Source organism: Nannospalax galili, unplaced genomic scaffold (genome assembly GCF_000622305.1).
Source record: "Nannospalax galili isolate Female #2095 unplaced genomic scaffold, S.galili_v1.0 scaffold471, whole genome shotgun sequence".
NCBI classification, from domain to species: Eukaryota; Metazoa; Chordata; class Mammalia; order Rodentia; family Spalacidae; genus Nannospalax; species Nannospalax galili.
In genome coordinates, this window is record NW_008330333.1 from 1,746,505 (window position 1) to 1,769,316 (window position 22,812).

General features: G+C 46.7%; 1 protein-coding gene across 6 annotated transcripts in view; it reads right to left on the minus strand.

The window, feature by feature from the left end:
• Slx4 (SLX4 structure-specific endonuclease subunit) overlaps window positions 1-22,812 on the minus strand; it is a 26,548-nt gene continuing 3,736 nt past the window's right edge. For 3 of the 6 annotated variants that reach the window (XM_029570142.1, XM_017801489.2, XM_029570131.1), the window contains exons 3-15: window positions 21,572-21,799; window positions 18,230-18,419; window positions 16,970-17,182; window positions 14,181-14,383; window positions 13,732-14,048; window positions 12,885-13,098; window positions 12,381-12,469; window positions 11,398-11,544; window positions 10,525-10,691; window positions 7,428-9,700; window positions 2,553-2,655; window positions 1,523-1,939; window positions 1-1,095 (exon numbers count right to left, since the gene is read on the minus strand). In XM_029570142.1, the coding sequence (XP_029426002.1) occupies window positions 744-1,095; window positions 1,523-1,939; window positions 2,553-2,655; window positions 7,428-9,700; window positions 10,525-10,691; window positions 11,398-11,544; window positions 12,381-12,469; window positions 12,885-13,098; window positions 13,732-14,048; window positions 14,181-14,383; window positions 16,970-17,182; window positions 18,230-18,419; window positions 21,572-21,799 (4,913 nt within the window). In that variant the 3' untranslated portion in view covers window positions 1-743. Of the gene's footprint in view, window positions 1,096-1,522; window positions 1,940-2,552; window positions 2,656-7,427; window positions 9,701-10,524; window positions 10,692-11,397; window positions 11,545-12,380; window positions 12,470-12,884; window positions 13,099-13,731; window positions 14,049-14,180; window positions 14,384-16,969; window positions 17,183-18,229; window positions 18,420-20,761; window positions 21,027-21,571; window positions 21,800-22,812 lie in introns of those variants that run through there. The other 3 variants (XM_029570145.1, XM_029570144.1, XM_029570146.1) reach the window with 3 other exon arrangements.

Here is a 22,812-nt window from a genome sequence, read left to right on the forward strand (position 1 = left end):
TTTTCTGGAGTAGCATCTATAAAGCCTTCTTTGTTTTTATTGCACATCATATAAAACCAACCACACTGTATTTAAAACAGATAAGGACATTCACAGGCCATGGAGACCCAAACTTTTTTCTTCTCTGGCCCTCCCCAGGGCCCACATGGCTGTGGAGTCAAGGAGGCTTTACCACATGTACGTAGAGCCTGCAAAGAGCATGCTTGCTTGGAGGGGGGTGTCTTCAGAGTTGGGCTGGGCCCTTATTCGCGGTCCTGCTTGGAGGATGCTGGTGACAGTGATAAATATCTGGGCAGGCACTGGGTCAGAAGAGCACCTGTGCTGTGGTGGTACAGGAAGCCCATGAAGGCCTGGACTGCTGTGTGGCTGGGATTGGTTTGAGTGTTGGGAAGGCAGGCTGGACCTGATGCCCGTCTCAGAACACCTCATGGGGCAGTTGTGCTTGGGTGTAATGGACACAGAATGACAGGTGGGGAAGCATCAGGCCTTGCCCTGGCCAGCTGTGTGGTACACTGCCTCTCAGGAAGACACAGGTGAGAACCCTGCTGGGGCAAAAAAAAGGAGGGGTCTGGCTCTGAATTCATTGAGTGACATGACCAGCTGCTGGAAGCCAGAGAAGGATGAGTGGGCTGTTGTCCTTTCCACAGACACAGGCTGAGGTCCCAAGGCAGAGATGATTATGGAGGCCTGATTTGCACTAGGTGCTCAGGTCCTCTGGCAGGTGGCTAGTAGGGTGGGGCCTGTCATTCCCTTCCCTTTTTCTTTCGGCCGAAGTGCTGCCGCCTCTTCTGCTTCAGCTTCTCCTTTCTGGCTGCTGCAGTCGTGAAGGTGATGCACTGAGCATCCAGGATGTCCAGCAGCTTGCCCATGGCCACGTGGATGCCATCCTGTTTCAGTTCAGCCTGTAACTCAGCTAGCTCGAGGGGCTGGTACATCAGTACCTTGCGGTACAGGGCTGGCTTGGAGCAGATATAGCGTCTCACTGTCTCCTCTGTGTTGGCTGCCTGGATGGCTGCCTGTGATGCACCGACCCCTTCTTCACCCTCCTTGTCTTCACCTGCAGACTCCAAGGCAGCTCCAAACTCACAGGAGGAGCTGAAAAGAACAGATGTTCTGTGACACCCTTTCTCTCCAGCCCCCAAGACTAGGAGCCTCTTTGAGGGAAGACATGTGTTTTCATGGTTCTGTGGGGCTAGTATGTGGCAATGATGACCCCCAGGGTGACAGGACTCCATGATGGGTGTCCCACAGGCCTTTCTGGTTCTTGGGTTCCCTAGATGTGCCAGCCTGAGTGAGATCCCCCCTCAGCCAAGAACACCCAGGCATGTGGGGAAGGAACAGGGTTTTAAAGGCCTGCAGTGGGGCCAAGGAATGAACCTTTAAACCACCTGGGCTTCCTACAGAGAAGCCCAGAAGTCAATGGGCTTTTGGACTTGGTCATTCGGCCTCATCAATGACTGCTCTCAGACCCACTGCCCAGAGGACCCATGATGTAACTGACCCCGCTGTTCCCACTCATTACCTTTGAGAGCCAAAGGAGCTGTCACTGCCATCCACAGAGGCAGCGATGGATTCTTGGAAGGCTGGGAGCTGGGCATTGCCATTAGGGTCTGGAGGTGGCTCCCCAGCTGGTGACCTGCTTGGGTGGGGGATGCTTTCACTGAGCTGCTTCTTTCGATGTTGAGGGCCCTTGGTCTTAGTGGAACCCTTGGACCTTTGAGTGCCAAGACCTGCAGTGGTCTTGAGCTGGGTGTAACCTCCTGACCTTGATCGCTTGTTGGACTTGATGGCAGGGGCTTGGCTGCAAGGGACTCCTGGGGACACCTGGGAGGACTGGATCTCATCTTCAGAGTCTGACTCCAGGGTCTGGTGAGTGTACTGGAAAATCTCCTTCAGTTTTAGAATCATCTGGCGTTTGGGCAGAGCACGGACTCCAAACCTGCATGCAGAAATAGGTCAACTTCAGGGTCCAACATTGCAGTTCTGTCTACATACTCTGTGCTACTTTGGTATGTCAGCAAAGAGTAAATGTGTGCCTTCATGGTATCAAAACGTTAGATGCCTGACTTTCAGGAGCATTCAAAACTGAGTATCTGTCTGCATGCTAACTAAGCTTGACCTAAAGGATATCCATTCCACAGATGTTTCCATAGTGTTCTGCACAGTGGTGGAAGTAGTGACTCCCTCAAGTGCCCAAAATGAAGAGCAGCATTTGCTGGGACATGATAAGTTTTCAAATTCTTTTAGAAAATGAAAATACCACTCAGATGGTATGGATAGGTTCCCATTTCCACCAGTGTAGAACACAGAAACCTGTTACCTGATGAATAACCCACAGAAATCTTATTGGTTTGTTTCTTGGGACCCAAATCTGGGAACAGTGTGAAGAGCTCAGCCATCCACCCTGCCCCTAGCAGCCACACCCTCTGCAGAACTTCCCTCGCAGCACCAGACCTGAAGAGCCAGGGGCTGGATCCTTCACTTCCAGGCTTGCTGAGCCTGGGTATATACAGGTGATCACACACAAGAAAGCCCAGAAGACCACCACCAACCTGTCCAGTTCTTTCTTCAGTACTGGAGTCTCCATGATGGAATACCTTGGCATTGGAGTTATAGGCACTTTGGGGGGCAAGTTCTTTTTCCTGTTAGCACCTTCTGGATAAAACACAAGTACATGCCTCAGTGTGAAGGGTGTGAATTTGCTACCATTTCCTGCCCCGGAAGTGGTACCAAGAGAAATAAAGCACTGATAGATCCCAGTCAACACTGTGCCTCATCAGAGCAGTAATGGCCACCCTTTACCATTTGGAGTTGTATCTTTCCATTGTGATATATGGCAATCGTGAAGAGCCATGCCATGTACAAAACAGATGGCTGGTGAGTAGACACCTGGGGCTATTTAGCCCAATAACCCAGCACATGACAATGAAACCTGATGTTGTTACTGTCAATATACTGTGACAACATCAGACAATGGGCAACAATGACACTCTTCAAGTAGGCTTAGACATAAGAACTTTTTAGTTTAACAATAAAAAAACAACGTAGGCTGGCAAGATGGCTCAGTGAATAAGGGTGCTTACTGCCAAGCCTGATGACTTAAGTTTGATCCCTGGAACCCACATAGTAGAAGGAGAGGACCAACTCCTGAAAGTTGTCCTCTGATCTCTACACAGGTGCTGTTGCAGAGTGCACATGTGCACACATACACAAAACAGATAAATGAGAAAAAAGTGTTGGGGACCCCTGCTGTTTAGGGTAGCAGTCTCCTCATGTCCGGATAGCCACAAGCTGGCTCGGCGCTATTGGGGAGACTCCCCTTCTCAGTGGGGCGCCTTCTGCTCTCCTCCTTGACTTACTTTTGAAATGCCCGTCACAAGATACATGCCCTCCGGCACAGGAGCTACCAGGTTTTAATCAGGCGTTGTCTGATAGCCTGATAGAAGCCCACCGCCCTATGTAAATGAAGCATTCCAGGAGTACCTATCAGCTAAGGTTTTTACTACCACCCCCATAGTATAAAATATCCTGGTTTCCCCTCAATAATCGGAGTTGGATCACCGAGACTTGGAGCCGAGCTAAGTCACTGAATAAAGGGGCTGTACCACTGACTGAGCTGAGTTCTGTGTCTTACTGCCTACGATCCAGCCTCCCCAGGGGGCGCTATCCTTCCGTCATCGACTTACGGAAATCCAGCTTTAGCCGTCCCGCACCCCTCCTCCTGACCCGGCAGCTGACAGGTCCCGAACTTAGAGAGAGAGTGCACGGGTGAAATTGGGGCCGAACTCGACCGGGCCAGCCCCGGTAGCAGAGACCCACAGAGACGCAGAGAAGCAGGGACCCACCAGCAACACAGAGCAGACGAGCCCCGGGACTCACCGCTTCCCAGGTGCGCGCAGGAGACTGGCGCCACGCTAGCAGCTGGCGCCCCGAGATCCCCGCACGCCCATAAAAAAGGACAATTAAAAATAGCAAAGGATCAGAGCAAGCATTTCCCCAAAGAAGATACACAATGGCTACGAACGAAGTACATGAAAAGACGTTCAGAATTATTATGAGCCATCAGATAGATACGTCAAACAAAAATACACTGAGGCTGGGCATGGCGGCACACGCCTTTAATCTCAGCACTCAGGAGGCAAAAGGGGGTAGATATCTGCGATTTTGAGGCCAACCTAGTCCATAGAGCAAGTTCCAGGCCAGCCAGGCTACATAGTGAGCTCCTGTCTCAAAAAACCGAGACATTGAATTACTACTTCATAGCTACCAGGATGAAAAAATGCAGAAAATAATACATGTTGGCAGGATGGGGAGAAAGAGGAACACTGACATGTACTTGGTGGTGTTGGAAACTGGAACAGCAACTTGGGAAAACAGTCTGGAAGCTCCTCAATATACTAAACATAGCTATCATATGATCCAGCAATCTTGGCCCTAAGTATACCAGAAGTGAAAATGTGCGTCCACATAAAAACTTGTACATGAATGCTCATCAGCAGGGTTATTTGTAATAACCAAGAAGCTGCAACTAATGGATGAATGGATGAACAAAATGTCACATATTCGTACAATGCTACAGCTTTCAGGCATAATAAGGAATGAAACATGAACATTGAAAACCTTATGTTAAGTAAAAGAATTCAGTTACAAAACATATCTATAGAAAGTAGAGCAACAGCCGCCAAGGGCTGCCAGGAGTGCTTGAGAAAGGGTATGGAGTAGAAATGTCTGGAACTCAGTGGTAATGGTTATACCATGGGTGTGAATATACTAAAAATCACTGAGCTGTACACTTTAAAAGGGTGAATTTTATGGTATAGGAGTTATATGTCAATGAAGCTCTTGCTTTTAAAAAACATTTATTTATTTATTTATTTATTTATTTATTTATTTATTTATGTCTTTTTGAGACAGGGTTTCCCTGTAGCCCCAGCTGTCCTGGAACTCACTATGTACACAGAGATCCACCTGCCTCTGCCTCCCAAGTGCTGGGATTAAAGGCGTGCGTCACCACGCCCAGCTCATTTATTTTTTTTAAATGTTTTATTTATTATTTTTATTTTATGTGTATGGTGTATTGTCTGCATGTAAGTAAGTGCACCCGTGTCATGCAATGCCTGTGGAGGGCAGAAGAGGCCATCAGATCCCTTGGAACTGGAGTTACAGACAGTTGTTAGATGCCATGTGGGTGCTGGGATTCAAACTCGGGTCTTCTGCAAGAACAACCAGTGTTCTTAACTGCTGAGCTATCTCTCCAGCTCCTCATTTATTTATTTGAGACTTGATTTTGTCAACAAACTAAGTGACTCCTCCACTCCAACCTATAGTCCTAAACAAAACAAGCAGGGATGGGAATGCCACCAGTAATTCTGGCAAGTTGGAAGCTGAGACAGGGGGTTTAGTGCACATTCAAGAGCCACAGAATGAAACCCTGTATTAAAAAGCAAAACAAAACAGAACAAAAAACAAAACAAAAACCCCAGCTTGGTGTGATGGCATACACTTTTAATCCTATCCCAGCATTTAGAAGGCAGATGTAGGTGGGTATCTGTGAGTTCAAGGTCAGCCTGGGCTACACGGTAAGTTCCAGCCCAGCCAGGGCTAGCTGGGGCTACAGGGAGACCTGTTTCAAAAGCCCCCCCCCAAAAGATATAGTTTTTATCATTTTTAATGACCATGACCATGCAGCCCTTTGAAACTGTCTCCTATCATTTCAGATTTTTGCCTTCAAGTCCTCGAAGCCTACCTCAGAATGACCAAAGAACTCAGTCTCAAGTCTCTTGTAGTTGTTCTCCGAGCATAGTGTGGGAACTGGTACTAAATGCAAATTCTAGGTACTGAGCCTCCTAGAGCAGAACCACTAGGGCATGGGGTTGAGGCCTGGGTTTTAGGAAGCTCTCAGGTGATTCTGAAGGCACCAAGCCTGCAGACACTGTCCTCGCTTCCCTGTGCTAGGGAGCAGTGGCTTTTTTTTTTTTTTTTTTTTTGGTCTTTTTGAGACAGGGTCATCCTGTAGCCCCAGCTATCCTGGAACTCACTATGTAGACCAGGCTGGCTTTGAACTTACAGAGATACGCCTGCCTCTGCCTCCCAAGTGCTGGGATTAAAGGCCTGCACCATCATACCCGGCAGGAGCAGTGGCTTTTAACTTTGAAGTCTTCCTGAATGCCTGAAATGAGCTGGAAGTGACCTCTGCACTTGGGAGACAAGAAGCATGCAGCACAATCTCCCACACTTCCCTCATTTGTGTTTTTAAGTTTGTGGTGCTAGGGATGGAATCCATCATTATATTGTACTGCTGAACTACAGCATAGCCCATTTTTCTAAATTAATGTGAAATTCATATAAAAATTTAAAGTGAAGAGTGCAGTGCCATTTAGTATTCACAAGGATGGGTAATCACCAGCTCTACCTACTTCCAAGACAAAAGAAACATTGCACCCAATAAGCAGTCACTCTCATACTGCCTCCCTCAGCCCCAGGACTCCTCAATCTGTGTTGTATCACTCTGGTTTACCTAGTCTATACATTTCATAGAAACAAATTATATAAAGTGATGTTTTATGTCTAGCTTCTGCAACCTAACAAGATTTCAACATTCATCCACAGAGCACAGGCCAATCAACACCCCATTCCTTTTTATGGCTAAGTAACAGCCTACTGTGTAGACAAGCCACATTCTGTTTACCCATTTGTCCGTTGGAGGACATCTTATGGCTATTTTGAGTAGTGCTGCTCAAACAATTATCTGTTTGAATCTGTTTTCAGTTCTTTTGGATACATAGTGAATGAGGAATTGCTGGGTTCTATGCAATTACAATTGTGTGTGTGCACAACATGTGGATGTGCAGGTGCATGCATGCATGCATGTGTGTGTGTGGAGGCCAGATGTCAATACTGGATGCTGTTCCTCAGGAGTTATCTACCTTGTTTTTTGAGACAGGGTCTTTCCCTAGAAACTAGGGTTTGCCTGCCAATTCTCCTATGCAAACCCCAGTGGATGCTCTTGTCTCTGCCTCCCCAAAGTTGGATTAAAAATGCATGTTACCAAAGCCAGGTCCTCATGTCTGCACAGTAAGCACTTTACTGCCTGAGCTATCTCCCCAACCACATATAATATGCACCTCTGGTGCTGGGTCAGTGTTCTGGAGGGAGGACCACAGATAGGAAGTTTTAACAAGTACATTAGTTGGGATCCAAGCAGGTTTAGGAAACACTGACAGAATGGTTATGAAGTGTATGTTAGGGGAGCAAGCCACTCTCCCTTCATTATACAGGAAGGTCTGTATAATGGACAATGGAAGGGTCTTGCCCAGGTGAGCAAGGCCTTCAGCACTGTTAGTTCAGCTTTTCACTCCTGACCTCCATGTTCCCATTAGTGTAAACAGTATAGGACAAGATCTCTCCCAGGTCTCAAGGCCACTCACTTGGTGTCTCTGGCCCTTCTGGTTTCTGAGCTCTGGCACTTGGAGTCTGGGCTGCAGGAGCCGCCTCTGGAGAGTTCTGATCGTCCTCGTTCCAGTCATCCCACAGAGCTGGATTCAGGAAGCTTAGCTTGCTGTTCCCTGGGGAGCTGGCTTGTGGGGATTGCTCTTGAGAATCTCTCTGGGCAGCACAACTTCCCTGGATGGGGGTGGTGCCCAGGAGTCCTGGGGAGTGGCAGTTACTATCATACAGAGCCTCCTGGGCCTGGCTGCTGGGACTGCTGGTGCTTAGGGGACCAGTCCGCTCCAGGTTCAAGTGGTCAATTGGAATTGGGGAGAGGGGCTCAACATGCCAACAGCAGTTGCCCATGGGAACTGGGAGGTCACCATCCAGAAGGGAGCTGCCATTTTCCTGATGGGAAGCCATCTCCTGCTCATCGTCACTGTCCCCAACTTCTACCACTTCATCGGCTGCAGCCTGATTTGACAGACATGGCCCAGGTGGTAAGAGTTTCTGGGACCGCCTGGTTAAATCAGGAAGAGGACATGATGGCTGTGGAGAAGAGAGCTTGTGGCACCTGGAATAGGGATGGGAAGGGCTTCTGTAGGCCTGCCTTCCACTGTCAGACGTTCCTGGAACAACAGGCAATGCTTGTGGCATGATAACTGAGAATTTCTGGGCTGCTTCCTGCATTCTCCAGTGCTCTAAGGAAGCCCTGGGTGTGAGATGAGCAGTCTCATCCCCCAGAGTCCTGGTCCTGAGGCTTGTGATTTGGGTCTGTGCCGAGCAGTCACGGCTCCTGCTGGCCAGTGGGGTGGCAGGCACCAGCCAGGAGGTGTCTGTGGTGCTATCCTCATCTGGGCTGTTCTGGTTGCAGAACAGCCAGGGGATCCCTCTGCTCCCCAGAACAGCCTGATTCTCCTGCTGTCCCTCTACCTCTTCCTGCTGTAGCTCAGCTTCTCTCTTCAATGAGCTTTGGAAATGTTCCTGCTCCTCATCAACATCAATGACTGAAAACAGCTCAGAAGACTTGGGGCTAACTTCTAGAACTTTCCTCTCTTCTGAGGAATCATTAGAAATCAACTTTGTTTTGTTGTGTTCTAGTTCTAGCTCTTCATCTGAATCCAGTAAAAGGATGATCTCATCCTCTTTCTTCACATGGCATGGAGGATCCTGAGTCTTGGAACTCAAGTGGTCAGATACTGACTGGGTCAAGTCAATGGGTAGAGATTTTGCTGGGGAAGTTAGGATGCCCCTATTTTTGCATTCCAACATGGAACTACCTCGTTTGCCTTTCTGATGGCCTGGTTCCTTGAGTAATGTGAGAACACTTCTGTTCCTCCTCTGCTTTGCTGGGGTAACTGGAGACGGTGAGCTTGGAGAAGCCACCTTGGAAATGCCACTGTGTGACTGGGACACAGATGGGGATAAATCACTTGTGGAATAAAGGTGATGCCATGACTGGCTGGGACTTGCATCTGTAGGGGACTGTGACAGGAGGAAGTGGGGGCATGAAGGAAGTATCTCCTCTGGAGAGGAGGAGTGGGATTTCTCTACCTGCCTCTCCTTGACAGTGTCACTTAGCTGTTTGTGATCCACTGTTATTTGGGACAGTTCAGAGAATTCTCTTTGAGTTGATACAAAGAGCTGTTTGTAATCATGGGTCTTGACTGGGTACAAAAGAGATCCTTCTTTACTCCTTACCCGTGGGCTTCCAGAAGGGCTGCAGGAGCTGGGGTGGCTACCTGCCTCCCTTGGAGCCTGTTGCTCTTTGGTCTCCACCTCCCCTGCCCTATCTGAGCACTGGCCATGGAGTAGCAGAAAGGAATATCTTGTATTTTCCCAGCTGGTTAGGGTCTCTTTTTTTCCTAGCTTAGATGACTCCATTTTCTCTGCCTTTTCCAACTGTCCATTACCCTGGACATCTGCCAGGGTAGGCCAAGCAACTGGATTGACATCCCTAACCCTGCCAGTGTTGTTGTCTGAGTTTGCTGCTCTTTCCCCCTGGAGCAGCTTCCGCTGAGTAGCTGCAAATTCATAAATTTCTTCCATTTCTGCTTCATTCACTTTTTCTCTGTCTTCTTCACAGACCTCAGATTTCAACAAAGTCTCTGCTTCCTCCTCTTCATCTACCCACATTGACCTCAAGAGTTCTTGGAAATTCTCTGCTCTGCTTTCACAATTCTTATCTTCCTTCTCCTCCTGCAGCTCTCCTTCCAGGTCTGTCATAACAGGCACCTGTTCACACAGATGAACAAGGTCGTGCACTCCAAACCTGCAATAGGAAACACTGTATATTATCACTGCTCTGCATGGAGGCACCGGTCCAGCAGCTGGGTCTGGCAGCCAGAGCAGTCTTCATGAAGAACAAGGATGTGACTCACTTGTGGCCTTTCCCCTTGCTCCTGTCCAGGAACTAGCTCTAGAGAGCACTTTGTTACAGACAAAGTGGGGGTGAGTCATGCTGAGTTGGAGATCCCAGGAGCTCATGGGGCTACAAAATCAGGCAGCACATGCTTCCCCAAGAGTCATGCAGGGAGAGACACTGTGCCTGAGACAAACGACAGTAGACAAACGGTTGGCAGGCCAGTTGGCTACCTATCAGAAGGCTCTGAACCTAGTCAGTGCATCTCAAACCTTCATTGCTGAGCTGTTCCTTTTCTAGAAAGGCACCTGAAGAGTGATATAGCCTGGGATGAATGAGGTTTTACCCCAAAGGTGTTTAAGCCTTATCAGGAGGGATAATACCAGCTGATGTTAGGTAACGCTCGTGGCGTGAGTGGTGGAGAGAGGGTGTGGGCAATCAAGGAGCTGCAGTGTGTAAGGGTGCTGAGGCCATGGTCTACCCTCTTACCATGCCCAGTGGGTTTCTACCCCATACTCTTGGCACCCCTGAAAGTGTTCAATTTTGCCCATTACCATGCCTCACTCAGGGTCATCGCTGATAGAAACTACAGATTAGAAGGTATAAACAAGACTTGAAGTTTTGATGACTTTAGCCCTGATCTTTTGGCAGCACAACCCTCTGAGCTATCAATCTGCCAATGCATGTCACTAACTCTCAAAGGCTGTGGAGTGCATGGAAATAACAATCCCAACCTGAGGGCCAGGGAGCGCAGGTCAGGAGCCAGGCTGGGAGGCAGGTCAGTGTCCGCCATGTAGAGATAGTTCAGGAAAGCATGGGCAGCCTCAGGGCTCACATCATTCAGCAGGATGCGCTGAGTCAGATCTCCATCCTCTACTGCAGAGAAGCCATCAGAGTTTACCTGAAGAAGAAAATACAGAAGGCTTACTAACTGAACAGTCAAAATTTGGAGTGAACAATGGTTTGTGATGTCTGAGACTCTGTAGCTTCTTCAAGAGCCCCAGACCCTAGAAAAAATGGGGGCCAGTCTTGTGCATTTTCTTGGTCAAAATTCTATAGGCTGGGCATTTAAGGAACTGGTTAGTTTCTACTTGATATATCTAGTCTGTGACCTATGGGCTGCAAAAGTCCCAGGTTAGCTATGAATATGGCCCAATACATATCATAATATGATATCATAATATTAAAAGACTGGACACCCCTGTGTCTAGAACTTTCTGACAAGCGACTAAACAGTTCACTGACATGTCAAAACATGTCAGAACACTAATTCAACCTTGAAGGTACAAACAGAAGAAAAATATAGAGCCAGGTATGGTGGCTTAAACCGATCTCAGCACTTAGGAGATGGAGGCAAGAGGATCACTATGAGTCCCAGCTAGCCGGGCTACAAAGTAAGTCAGAGAGAGGGAAGGGGGAGAGGGGGGAGAGGAGAGGGAGAGGAGGGGGAAGGGGGGAGGAGGGAGAGAAAGAGAGAGAACAGAGACAGAGACAGACTGATGAGGCGACTTTATTATGATGCAAATGCCATCCTTTATGGAGGAGAGAGGAAACCTAGACAAAAAGGGAGGGAGAGGTGCTAGACAACTGGAACCCCGTGTACTTACATACTGAATGAGAAGTGGACATCGGGCATAAAGAACAAACTTGTGAGCATAAAACACTGTCCCACTGTCGGTCTGGAACTGGACATCACTCAGGTGTGGGTTATTGACCATGGCCCCAAAGTCAGCTGCCAGCAACCCAAGGGAGAGCTGCAATGAGAGGAGGAAAAGAGAGTTGTCATCTCTCTCCATCACTGTTTCTCTAACTGACCCACGAGAGGGAGCACTAGGGTATACCAAGAGCCAGAACCTGTACTCCTATCCAGAATGTGCCCATATGAAGACCTTAGTGATCCAGAAGAGCAAATGCTAATTTCTTTCTCAGTTCTCTATTACAGTGTGTTCCCTGACTTATGGAATGAAGGACGGCGAGTGAACTGTAACAAAGACATCCTAATAGCTAAATGCTGTGTGTGCACAATGGTGTACCTAGTTCTTAGAGTAGCCTGATGCAATGGACTAGGACTCTGAGCCTGAGTTGTTCAGGGATCTGCTACTTCCCAGCTATGTCCAGGAACATCTCTAAAATGGTACTTCACAGGAATGACATCTACTCTGTAGAACACCCAGTTTCCAATGCCATTCAGTTCCAACATAGGATACTGGATTATTAGCTGGAACCCAGATCATGACCCATATACAGAGGAAGGCACAATGAGTCCCTAATGAATCAAGGAAATCACCAAGAAACAAGCATGCAGAGGAGATGCTGATGAAGCAGTCACTCAGGGAAGCAATGATTCCTCTGAGCTCCAGGGCAAAGCTGGCTCTGGGGATCAGCTCTACAGCATCCAAGGACAGAAAGAACAGAAGATTTTGTGGCAGTGGCCCAAGAGGCCTCTGCCTCTCAGTTGTCTCCAATCAACGACTGCCTAGATGTGCCAGCCATCTGGGAAGGTCAGGGGGTTCAAATAAGGATGGCCAAGACCACAGAGCCATGGCAGAGCTGACAAGTTAACTTGTGGCACAGAAGTCTCTATTCTTACCGAAGCATGGCCACCCTTCTTGAGGGGCTTCTCCTTGGATGGCAGGATGAACCCAGTGAGTGGAGGGCTGTTAGGTACCAAATCCAACCCTGAGAGAAGGATGTGTAGATTAAAAGGATGTTACCTCCTGGCAAGGTTGCCACCCAAACAGCCAATATCAACCATAGGCTTAGTTAGACCTACGTTATTTGAGGACATCTTCATTTAAACAAGCCCCCCCCACCCCAGTTATTTTACACAGCTCCCCAATAAGAATATAGAAGGACAGTAATGGACAAAATTAGGACAGGCAGCTGTCTTTAAAGTTTACGGGAAATCATGAGACATAAATGTTCCACATCCTATTCACCTCTGAAGAAAAACACAAAAGCACCTCAAGGCTATATTCTCCATTGAATTGAGATGAGCCACTGAGCCACAGAGCCTTATAGCAGCACATGGTCTAGTCGCCCCCACCACCTTAGATTGGACAGGGCAGGCCCAATGCCCCACCCAGTGCCTTACCTGTGGGTACTCCCAAACTACTGGGCCATGAGCTGGCACTCAGCCCCTCCTCTGCCAAGTCTACAAGGTCCTGCAGGGCTTGATGCTCCCTCTGGCTGGAGGACAGCAACTGGTTCCTGGGGCTATGGCCCATAGGAGGGTTGCTGTGGTGAGCAGGTGGCCTTTGTATACCTGGCTCTAGCTGCTTGGGCAATGCCAGTGGTAGCTCAGGTTCCTGAAACAAGTTGGAAAGCTGTATGGTCATTGTCACCCTACTCATACACAGATAGACCTCGAATCAGACAGGACAGGGCTGCCTTCAAGGGTGGCCAGTCACAGGCAGGAGTAGCCCCAGCAAGCTTCCCCTATTACTGAGTTGGCAGGCTTCTGTCACAACTCAGGCCTGCCTGAGGCCTCTAAGTCTGCAGCTTACCTGATTGTCAGAAGGGTCCCCAGGAGCCTGTAGTCCATTAACGTCATTTAAATGGCTACAGGTTGGTGAGTACTGACTCAGGACCACCTTTAGCAGAACTGTCTGGAATGTATATTTAAAATGCAGGTTCCCAGGCCCCATCTCAGACAGATTTTAGCAGCCACCCTGGAGGTTGGCCTGGACTTTGCATTTCAAACCAATTCTCCAGGAATGCACTAAATTTGGGGAACCCAAGTCCTCTTTTTTCTTAGCAAGAGAGCCATTTAGTTAGTACAAAGAGAAATGAGCTACAGACAATGCTCCTGTTGCCTACTTACTACTCTACTTCTTGGACTTTCTCTTAACCAGCCCTGGTATCTGGCTGCATTTCTAGAACTACCCACCCTCCTCCAAAGCCCATCCATTAACATGTGTGACAGGAGGAACAGGGCTCACCTTGGTAGGCTTTCGGGGCATGATTGGAGGAACCAGGCCCATTGTGTAGAAGGACTCCTCAGCCCAGGCTCCTGTGAGGGCACTGCCCTCCCACAGAAAGTTCTGCTTTCCTTTGGGCAGCTGCAGACGCCAGGTTGCCTCTTCCAATTCTTCTTTGAAAATCCTGCTGGCAGGAAGTGGTGGGGTGCTGGACAGCTCCATTTCCTCTGACAGGAGCTGGGCAACACGATCTTCAATCTGTCTACCTGTGGTCTCAGAGTCTTGGACTAACAATTGTGGGGGGCAAACCAGGGGTTTCTTCTTGCGACTTTTCTTCTCTAGAGGTAAACAAAAGTGGCACAGTCAGAAGTGGATCTGGCCACTCATCCTGAAAGCTGCCTGTGTTAACAACTGTCAGCCAGCAAAAGAGTACTGAGATCTCCCCAGGCCTCTGCTCCAGCCACACATACCTGCTCCTAGCTTTATCTTCTCAGAAAAAGCACTTTCTAGGCTGAGTGTGGGCACAGCTGGACACTGTTCCATCTCAGAGCGAGAGAGAGCCATGGCCACCAGCATGTCCTCAGATGGAGCCTCAGGCCTGTTGACCTTCCGCCTCTTTTGTGGCTCCTTCTTGTTGGTGGCTCCTTTCCGTTTCAAACCTCCAATGTGGTTGCTGAGGTTAAAAGGGAGTCATAGAGAAAGGTCAGTAAGGACTTCTGGACACTGGGCCTGTTCCTCTTGCAGGAGACAAAAGGAATCCATGTGTCCCACTGTGCTGATTCTGTTCCTCATGAGCTCATCAATCCCTAAACCAGAAATTCAGCATGATTTACACATAGGAGAGCCTAGGGTCTTCTTGGCCATCAGTGGTACCTGTACACATAGATGTGGCCAAACAAACCCAGTAGAATCTATAGCTCCAAGTTGGCTCTCTGTAGCCAACAAGTCTAGCCCACCAAAAATTCAGATGCCCTTGAGACAGTCCTGGCCACACTAGCCATAAAGCATCCTTCCCCTCCTTTAGGGGGCTCACAGTAAAACCTCTACCCAAGGTCCAAAGGAAAGGCCACCCAGCTCCTGCAGCCACCAGTCAGGTGCCCCAGAAGCTGACCTGTCTGTGCTTTAGGGGAGTCTGGTGTGCAGATATCTTTGGCCGGAGAGAACATCCTCTGTCTACATGAGCTCCTTCAGCTGGGCAAGCAGGAAGAAGCAACTCCAAGAGCACAGACCCACTCAGCCTGCCCTGAAGTTGCCGCCACACCTCAGGCTTTTGCAAAAGCTCAAGTTCTCCCTTGGATAGGGAAAGCTGGAGATTCTCAAGTGTGGGCTTGGAAGATGTAAACAATCCCTAGCTCAACTCCAGCTTCCTGGGAATCTCCATGATAACCACAGGCAAGAGGGGAGCCACCCAGTAGCCAGGTACCAAGTGTGAACAGCAGCAATGAAGCTGAATCTTGGGCCACAGGCAGGGAATGAGCTTGATGAAACCAAGTAAGGGGTACAGAGGGCAAGAAGATACTCAGACCAGTGTGTGTGTGTGTGTGTGTGTGTGTGTGTGTGTGTGTGTGTGTGTGTGTGTGTGTGTATGTGTGTGTGTTATGGCCATGAAACTCAATACTCTAGAGTCCAAATGCCTGGGCTTGCCCTGAGTAGAGGAAAAATTCAAAGTCCTCTTAAGGAAGTCTCAAAGTCCCTAAGTGCTTCCAGTTCTCATAACTTTCTACTCACCAGCCTTCTAGGAAGACCCATGTACATCTATTTTTAAAGTAGATATATTTAATCGAGAGGCAAGGAATAGTTTAGACAATGTCTATTTTTAAGCTCTCAAGGCTTCTTGTCCTATAATGCTAGTTTGGGGGTACTAAATATAGAAAGGATCTCTGGCCTTCTGCCCTCTGTGATCTCAGCTATGGCTCAGCCCAGCTGTCCACAACCCCTGTGCAAGGCAGTGGCTAGGGGAAACAGTTCTCGTCAGCTGTCAAAGGTCTCAAACCTAGAGAAGACTGGGGCCCATGCTGCCTTTGTTCCCTGTAAAGTTGGGCTCAACTTGGATGTACTCAGCAGCAGGGGCAGTGTGAGCAGAACTGACCCTCTGACGTGTTCATGCCTAGAGTTTGCATGCCAAGAACTGCTTCCCAGCTGTTGGGGGAGCCTCCTATTTTAATACATAAGCATTAATGCATGCAATAAAAAAACAGTCCTAGTTAGGGGAAGAGTGGGGGGGGGTAAATATGATCAAAATATTGTATGAAATTCTCAAAGAGTAATAAAAAAAATATATTTTTTAAACACTTTATTTATTATTATTATGTGCATGCATGTGTGTGTGTGTGTGTGTATGTGTATACATTCATGTATGTATATGTGGAGGCTAGAGGTTGATGTCAGTTGTCTTCTTCAATTACTTTCCACATTTATTATTATTATTTTTTAAAATATTTTATTTAGCTGAGCATGGTGGTGCACGCCTTTAATACCAACACTCAGGAGGCAAAGGCAGGAGGATCTCTGTGAGTTCGAGGCCAGCCTGGTCTACATAGTGAGTTCCAGGACAGCTGGGGCTACAGGGAGACTCTGTCTCAAAAAGAGAAAAAAAAACCCATTATTTATTGTTTTTATTTTGTCTATGAGTGTATTGCCTGCATGTATGTGAGTGTACCCGTGTCATGCAATGCCACGGAGGTCAGAAGAGGGCTTCAGATTCCCCTGGAACTGGAGTAAAGGACAGTTCGTAGCTGCCATGTGGGTGCTGGAAATCAAACCTGGGTCCTCTGAAAGAATAGTCAGTGCTCTTAACCACTGAGCCATCTCTCCAGCCCCAAAATATTGTATATTTTAAAAAGAAAAAAATATAGTGCTATAGTTGTACTAAATCAATGCTTTGAACTGTGCTGGATAATTTAACATTAATAGTATGAAAATGGAGTAACACTAAGAAACAAGGTGTGCAACCAAGACATGGAAGTAAAGCAAACACCAAATTCACAGATGCTCTAGAGGGACTACTACAGGATTATAGGACCAGAAACATCTCAGGAAGGATCTCAAGGGACCATCAATGGCTCTCAGAACAGAGAGCCCCACATCATGGGAACCTATGCTCTCTGTAATCCTTTCTGGACTGTGCCCAATTTCCTCCTCAAAAATTTCATTCCAGAACCTAAGAGGGATCTAGTACTCTCCATCACTATAAAAATCTCTTTTAGAAAGTATAAATCAAGTACAAACACCATTATTTGATTCCTTTCATTTATCTTACCTGGGTGCCTGAGGGCTGCTGCCCTCCTTGGGCTGGGCTGTCTGCAGCCGCACAGCCTGAAGCAGGAGTTGGGGCCCCACTTCCATCTTCACTGCACACTGCTTCAAGTGACTGATTCGGCTCTTGGTGGTGAGGAATGGTTTACCACAAATTGGGCAATCAGGGATTTGAGGCATGGCAGGTCTCAGTGCCTTTTCTGCCTCATCTAGGCATCTGGAGGAAGTCAGCAAATACAAAAGAACAACCCTCTCAAGTAACATGTATTATAGCAAATGCTGAATTCACCTCTACATGTAAATAAACATGTTTTCCCCAAAGCTGATCCACTTACACTATCTGCACGTCTCCTGGTATTCAGCCCTAGACACTAAATTTAGGTTGTATGTTAGGAAACGTGGCTAAAGAAAGCAAGGACAAATTAAGAATTACCTTACAATCCAGCAATTCCATTCCCAAGCATAAGCCCCAAAGAACTGAAAATAATATTGTTCAAACGAAACATATATTCAACAAGGCACATGTTCACAGCAGATCTACTACAAAACCCACCAAGTGGAAACAACCTAAATTTCTACGGATGAAAGGATAAATATGTATTCTGTCTATACAGTGGACTGATACATGCCCATAGATGAACATTGTTTTAAATTTTAAAAAATTTATTATTTTATTTTATGTATATGAGTGTTTTGCCTGCACATATGTAAATGCACCTGGGTGTCCAATGCCTGAAGAGGCCAGAAGAAGGCATCAGATCCCCTGGAACTGGAATTACAGAAGGCTATTAGCCACAATGTGGTTGCTGGGCACCGAACCTGGGACCTCTGTAAGAGCAGCCAGTGCTCTTAACTGCTGAGCCATTTCTCCAGTCTCTGAAAACATTAAATGAAGGACCGACCAAAAGGACAGGTATTGTGTGATTCCATTTATATGAATAAATATCCACAGAGGCAGAAAGCTGATAAGTAGTTGTCAGGGGAGCGAGAAAGGGAGCAACAGGGAGTGACTGCCAAGGGGTAAGGATGTTCTCTTTGGAGGTGACAAAAATGATCCAAAATTGATGGTGATGACACATGCCAAAAGCCAATAACTAGTGCACTTTAAATGGGTGAAATGTATTATGAGAAGTATATCTTAGTGAGCTACTTAGAGAAAAGTGTATGTTAATGACACTGAGGTGCTACTGCCATGCAAAGAGCCATAGGATACCCTGGATTTGGGTCCCTGACATGAGAAAGGGGACAACCCTTGCTCTTCTACCTGTTCACATGTTGCTCCCTCCGAGTCACATTCATTGCTGAGAGGTTTTTCTGACACATTTGGCAGAAGAACAACCCCTTCTCCTCCAGGCTGTCATCAGGTGCAGATGCTCCTTCCTGTCCGAATTCCTGTTGCAGGGCCAAGGCCACAGCAGCATCGCTGTCTGTGGCAGGGAGCTTGGGCTTATACCCTGTGGAAAGGCATCCAAGATGTATAACGACAGGCTCCAATGCCCCTACCTCTCTATCCTGTCTATCGCTCTTGCAGCATGGACACCAGGCAGAACACAAAGAAACCGAAACTGTTCTGCAAACCTGTTGACAAAGGCACTGCCTAGCCAGAATAGCACTTCAGTCTACCTCTCCTGTAATAAGCCAAGAAACAAACAAACAAAAAAAACCCCAAAACAGCACATCTTCATTTTGGTGCTTTATTTCTTTTCTGGTATTGGGGATCAAATCCAGGAACTCATACATGATAAACTCTATCACCAAATCACAGCCATAACCCCGTCCCTTCTTTTTTTTCTAGACGAAGAGCTAGTATACCCCTTCCTATGCATTAGTTGCACATGCTACTAATATGTAGAGGATGACTTAGTCAAATGTAGGATGCTATGCTCAGCACTGGCTGAGGGGCTCCTCTGCTCCCCTTCTGCCCCACATGCCATAAGGACTGATGCCATGGTGGATGTCCAATTACTACATGTTGTGGGCCTGTGGGGCAGCCTGAGAATCCTTGGGGGCTCAAAGTAAAATCAGCAAATGCAATAATCAGAGATCCCACTATTAATTAGCTTCAGATGCAGCACTAGGATTTCTTTCTATTCTTTTCCTTTTTTACACATGTATGCATGTATAGTGTATGTGTTTGCAAGTGTGTGGGCACATGTGTGCATGTGGAGGCCAATGGTTAACACTGGGTATCTTCCTTGATTGCCTTCCACTTTATTTACTGAGGCAGGTCTCTTGCTGAATCTTTTTTGTTGTTTTGAGGCAGGGTCTCCCGGTAGCCTCAGCTAGCCTGGAACTCACTGTGTAGACCAGGCTGGCCTGGATCTCACAGACATCCACCTGCCTTTGCCTCTGAGTGCTAGGATTAAAGGTGTGTGGCTCTTGCTGAGGAATACAAAATTCACTGCCCTTTTGAAGTGTGATTGTCAAACTAACCTGGAGCTGGTCAGACCTCCAATTTACTTACAGTATATCCACAATACAAGGGCAAGAGGGAGGGGCGAAATGATGTCATGAAAAAAATGATCAAGAAAATTCAGCATCTGGGAAATCTTACCAGCTAATTAAATTAGTGTGGAGTCTCAAAAAGTTAAAAAAAATCATTGGACTATTCTACAATCTAACCTAAAGAGAATATTGAAGAGCTGGGTATGATGGTGCATGCCCATAATACCAGTACTTGGGGACAGAAGCAGGACTGACCATGAGTTCAAGACAAGCCTGGTCTATATAGTGAGTTCCAGGCCAATCAGGGCTACATAGCAAGACCCTGTCTAAACCCCTCACTCCCCGCAAAAGATTACTGGAGCTAAAGAAATATGCAGTGTGTGAGCTTTGTTCAAAAAGAGAAAACCAGTCTACATCCTTAGACAACTGGGAAGTGTGACTGCCTGGGTATCAGGCAAATTAAGGATGATGATGGAATTGCACCTATGCAGGAGAATCTAAGGATGGAATGTCAACAATGTATAAGAAAAATATACATACTTATAGGGACACAAAAATATATATGACAGAAGCATTTGGAACCATTTTGGGTCCAAATTCTACAATCAGAAATCCAATTAAGATGTGAAAAACTGGGGCTAGAGAGATGGCTCAATGGTTAAGAACACTGGTTGTTCTTACAGAAGACCTGGGTTCAAATCCCAGCACCCACATGGCAGCTAACAACTATCCGTAACTCCAGTTCCAGGGGATCCGATGGCCTCTTCTGTCCTCGCAAGCATTGCATGATATGGGTGCACTTACCTACATGCAGGCAATCACACATACATGTAAAATAATAAAAAAAAAGATGTGAAAAACTGCTGGGTGTGGTGGCACACACCTTTAATCTCAGCACTCGGGAGGCAAAGGCAGAGGGATCACTGTGAGTTCCAGACCAGCCTGGTCTACATAGTGAACTCCAGGCCAGTCAGGGATACACAGTGAGAATGTCTCAAACAAAAAAAAGTAAAAACTTACAAAAAGTGTGTGTATAGATATATTTATATATTATATATATATATAAAAAAACATGACAAAATGTTAACTGTTAAACCCAGGTGGAGGGCATACAGGAAGATTCCTTGTAGATTTTTGTGTATGTGATGTATGTGTATATGCACATGTATGTGCAGGATAAGGTATGCACATGTGATCAGAGGTCAATTTTGGGTGTCTTTCTCTATTGCTTTCCACCTCATTTTTTGATACAGGGTCTCTCAGCTCATTGATTAGGCAGGACTAGCTGACTAGCCAGTTCTAGGGATCTTCCTGTCTCCACCTCCCCAGTGCTAGGATTATAGGTACACACCATCATGCCCATCTGCAGGTGCTGAGCAACTGAATTCAGGTCCTCATACTTGCATGGAAAGCACTTTAGCACTGAGCCATCTCCCCAGCTCCTATTGTAGTAAAACAAACAAACAATCTGTTCTGTAAAGGAATAATTTTATAACAAAAAGATAAGTGTGTGTGTCGTACAGGGTAGGGGGAGTGGAGCAGGAGGGGAGAGAAAGACCAGGTCAAGGAAATCCAGTAAGAAACTAGGGGCAAGCTGGCCTGGTGGTACACACCTTTAATCCTAGCACTCGGGAGGCAGAGGGAGGAGGATTTCTGTGAGACTGAGGCCAGCCTGGTCTACATAGTGAGTTCCAGGTCAGCTGGGGCTACAGGGAGACTCTGTCTCCAAAATCAACAACAACAAAAACAAAAGAATCTTGGAAAAGAAAAAGGAATAGGGGCTAGAGAGATGGCTCAGTAGTTAAAGAGTGTGTACTGTTCTTGCAGAGGACCTGAGTTCAGTTCCCAGGAGCTGTATCACATGAGTCACAACTGACAACTGCCTATAACTCCAGTTCAGGGGATATGACATCTTCTTCTGGCCTCCACAGGCACCTGTACTCATATGCACATATACACATAACACATAGTTAAAAATAATAAGTATTAAAAAAAAGAAATGACCAAGGGACCTTCCATTCTGGCTAGACCCAATGAGGTGGCAAAGATAAAACACCAGACAGAAAGCCCATCCACAGCAAAAACTAAGTGAACAGGGGTTCCCTCTGCCTCACTTTTTAAAGTATTGTAATTTATCTTTGAAAGAACATTCTGCTCATACCATTTCCCAGAACCATCTTCTCTTGAGGGGTCTTTGGAACATTTTCTTCCAGGGTGGTCTTAAGGGAGGACTCTTCTGAAACATGTCTCAAGCGCTCAGGGTCTGCTCTCTTGAACTGCTGCATCCGTTGGAGAACCAGCTCTGAGGCTCGGGGTTTGGAGGGACTTGGCACAGGAGTCATAGTGAGGCAGGATGGAGAGGGTTGGGAGTTGCCATTGGGAACACTCTCTGGCAAGGAGGAAAATATACAGTGTTTGTTCTAGCTGGAGAAATTAAAGACTTTCCTACTAGATACCAGTTAGACCCAAATTTCCAAGATGTCCTTTACCAATGAGTTAGTCTTGACCTAACTCTGTGAATAAAACCTATTCATAACCTCACTGCGGCAGGAAGATACTAGGTGCAGTAACTGCTGATGAGCTTGAGGTTCACTTTGGCAGTGGTGAAAATGCTCTCAAGCATTTTCATGGTGGTGGTTACACAACTCTGAATACATTAAAACCCACTGAACTGTACACTTTAAGAGCCAAGTTTATGGATAGGAATATCATCTCAATAAAGCTATTATTAAAGAAATATTAATGGCAAATGTTTATCTCATTCTAGACCAATTCCCCTTTAACTTGAGGTCCAGAGATGGTCTTCAGTAGAGATCCACAAACTCCTGAAGCTGTGTGTCAAAGTCAAAAGAATTCATGTGCGAATCATGCAGAGCTTTCATCAGATGCACAGAGGGAGCAGGAAGTGCTCATAGCATCTTGACAGCATACTGAGGCTTCAGCAGTCTCTGGGAGCTAAGATTTCACCACCACTCCTGAGAGACTCTGTTACCCACACTAGAAAACAATGGCGTCTTGAGATCAGGAAGTGAAGGTGAGGAAAATTTAGAAACAGAAATCAGGAGCCTAAAGTGTACATCATACAAACAAGGTTGGTTTTCAGTTCATATGGCTGAGCATGCCGAGGGCACCAAGGCAGAAAACTTAAACCTACAGTGCACCCTCTGAAAGCCTTCTCAGCCTAACCAAATTGACTGGCCCATTCCAACTTATCTATTTTAGAATGAATTCACAAAAATACTAACGGCACCCTTATTTTTATGTTGATACAACTCCCTTCAACTATGTACTGTGAACATTCATAGGAAACCAAGAACAAAGAGTTCTAAACATACTCCTACAGAAAACTCACAGAGGTTATTTTTGTTTATGACTACTGTTTTTATGACTACTGTAGACTGG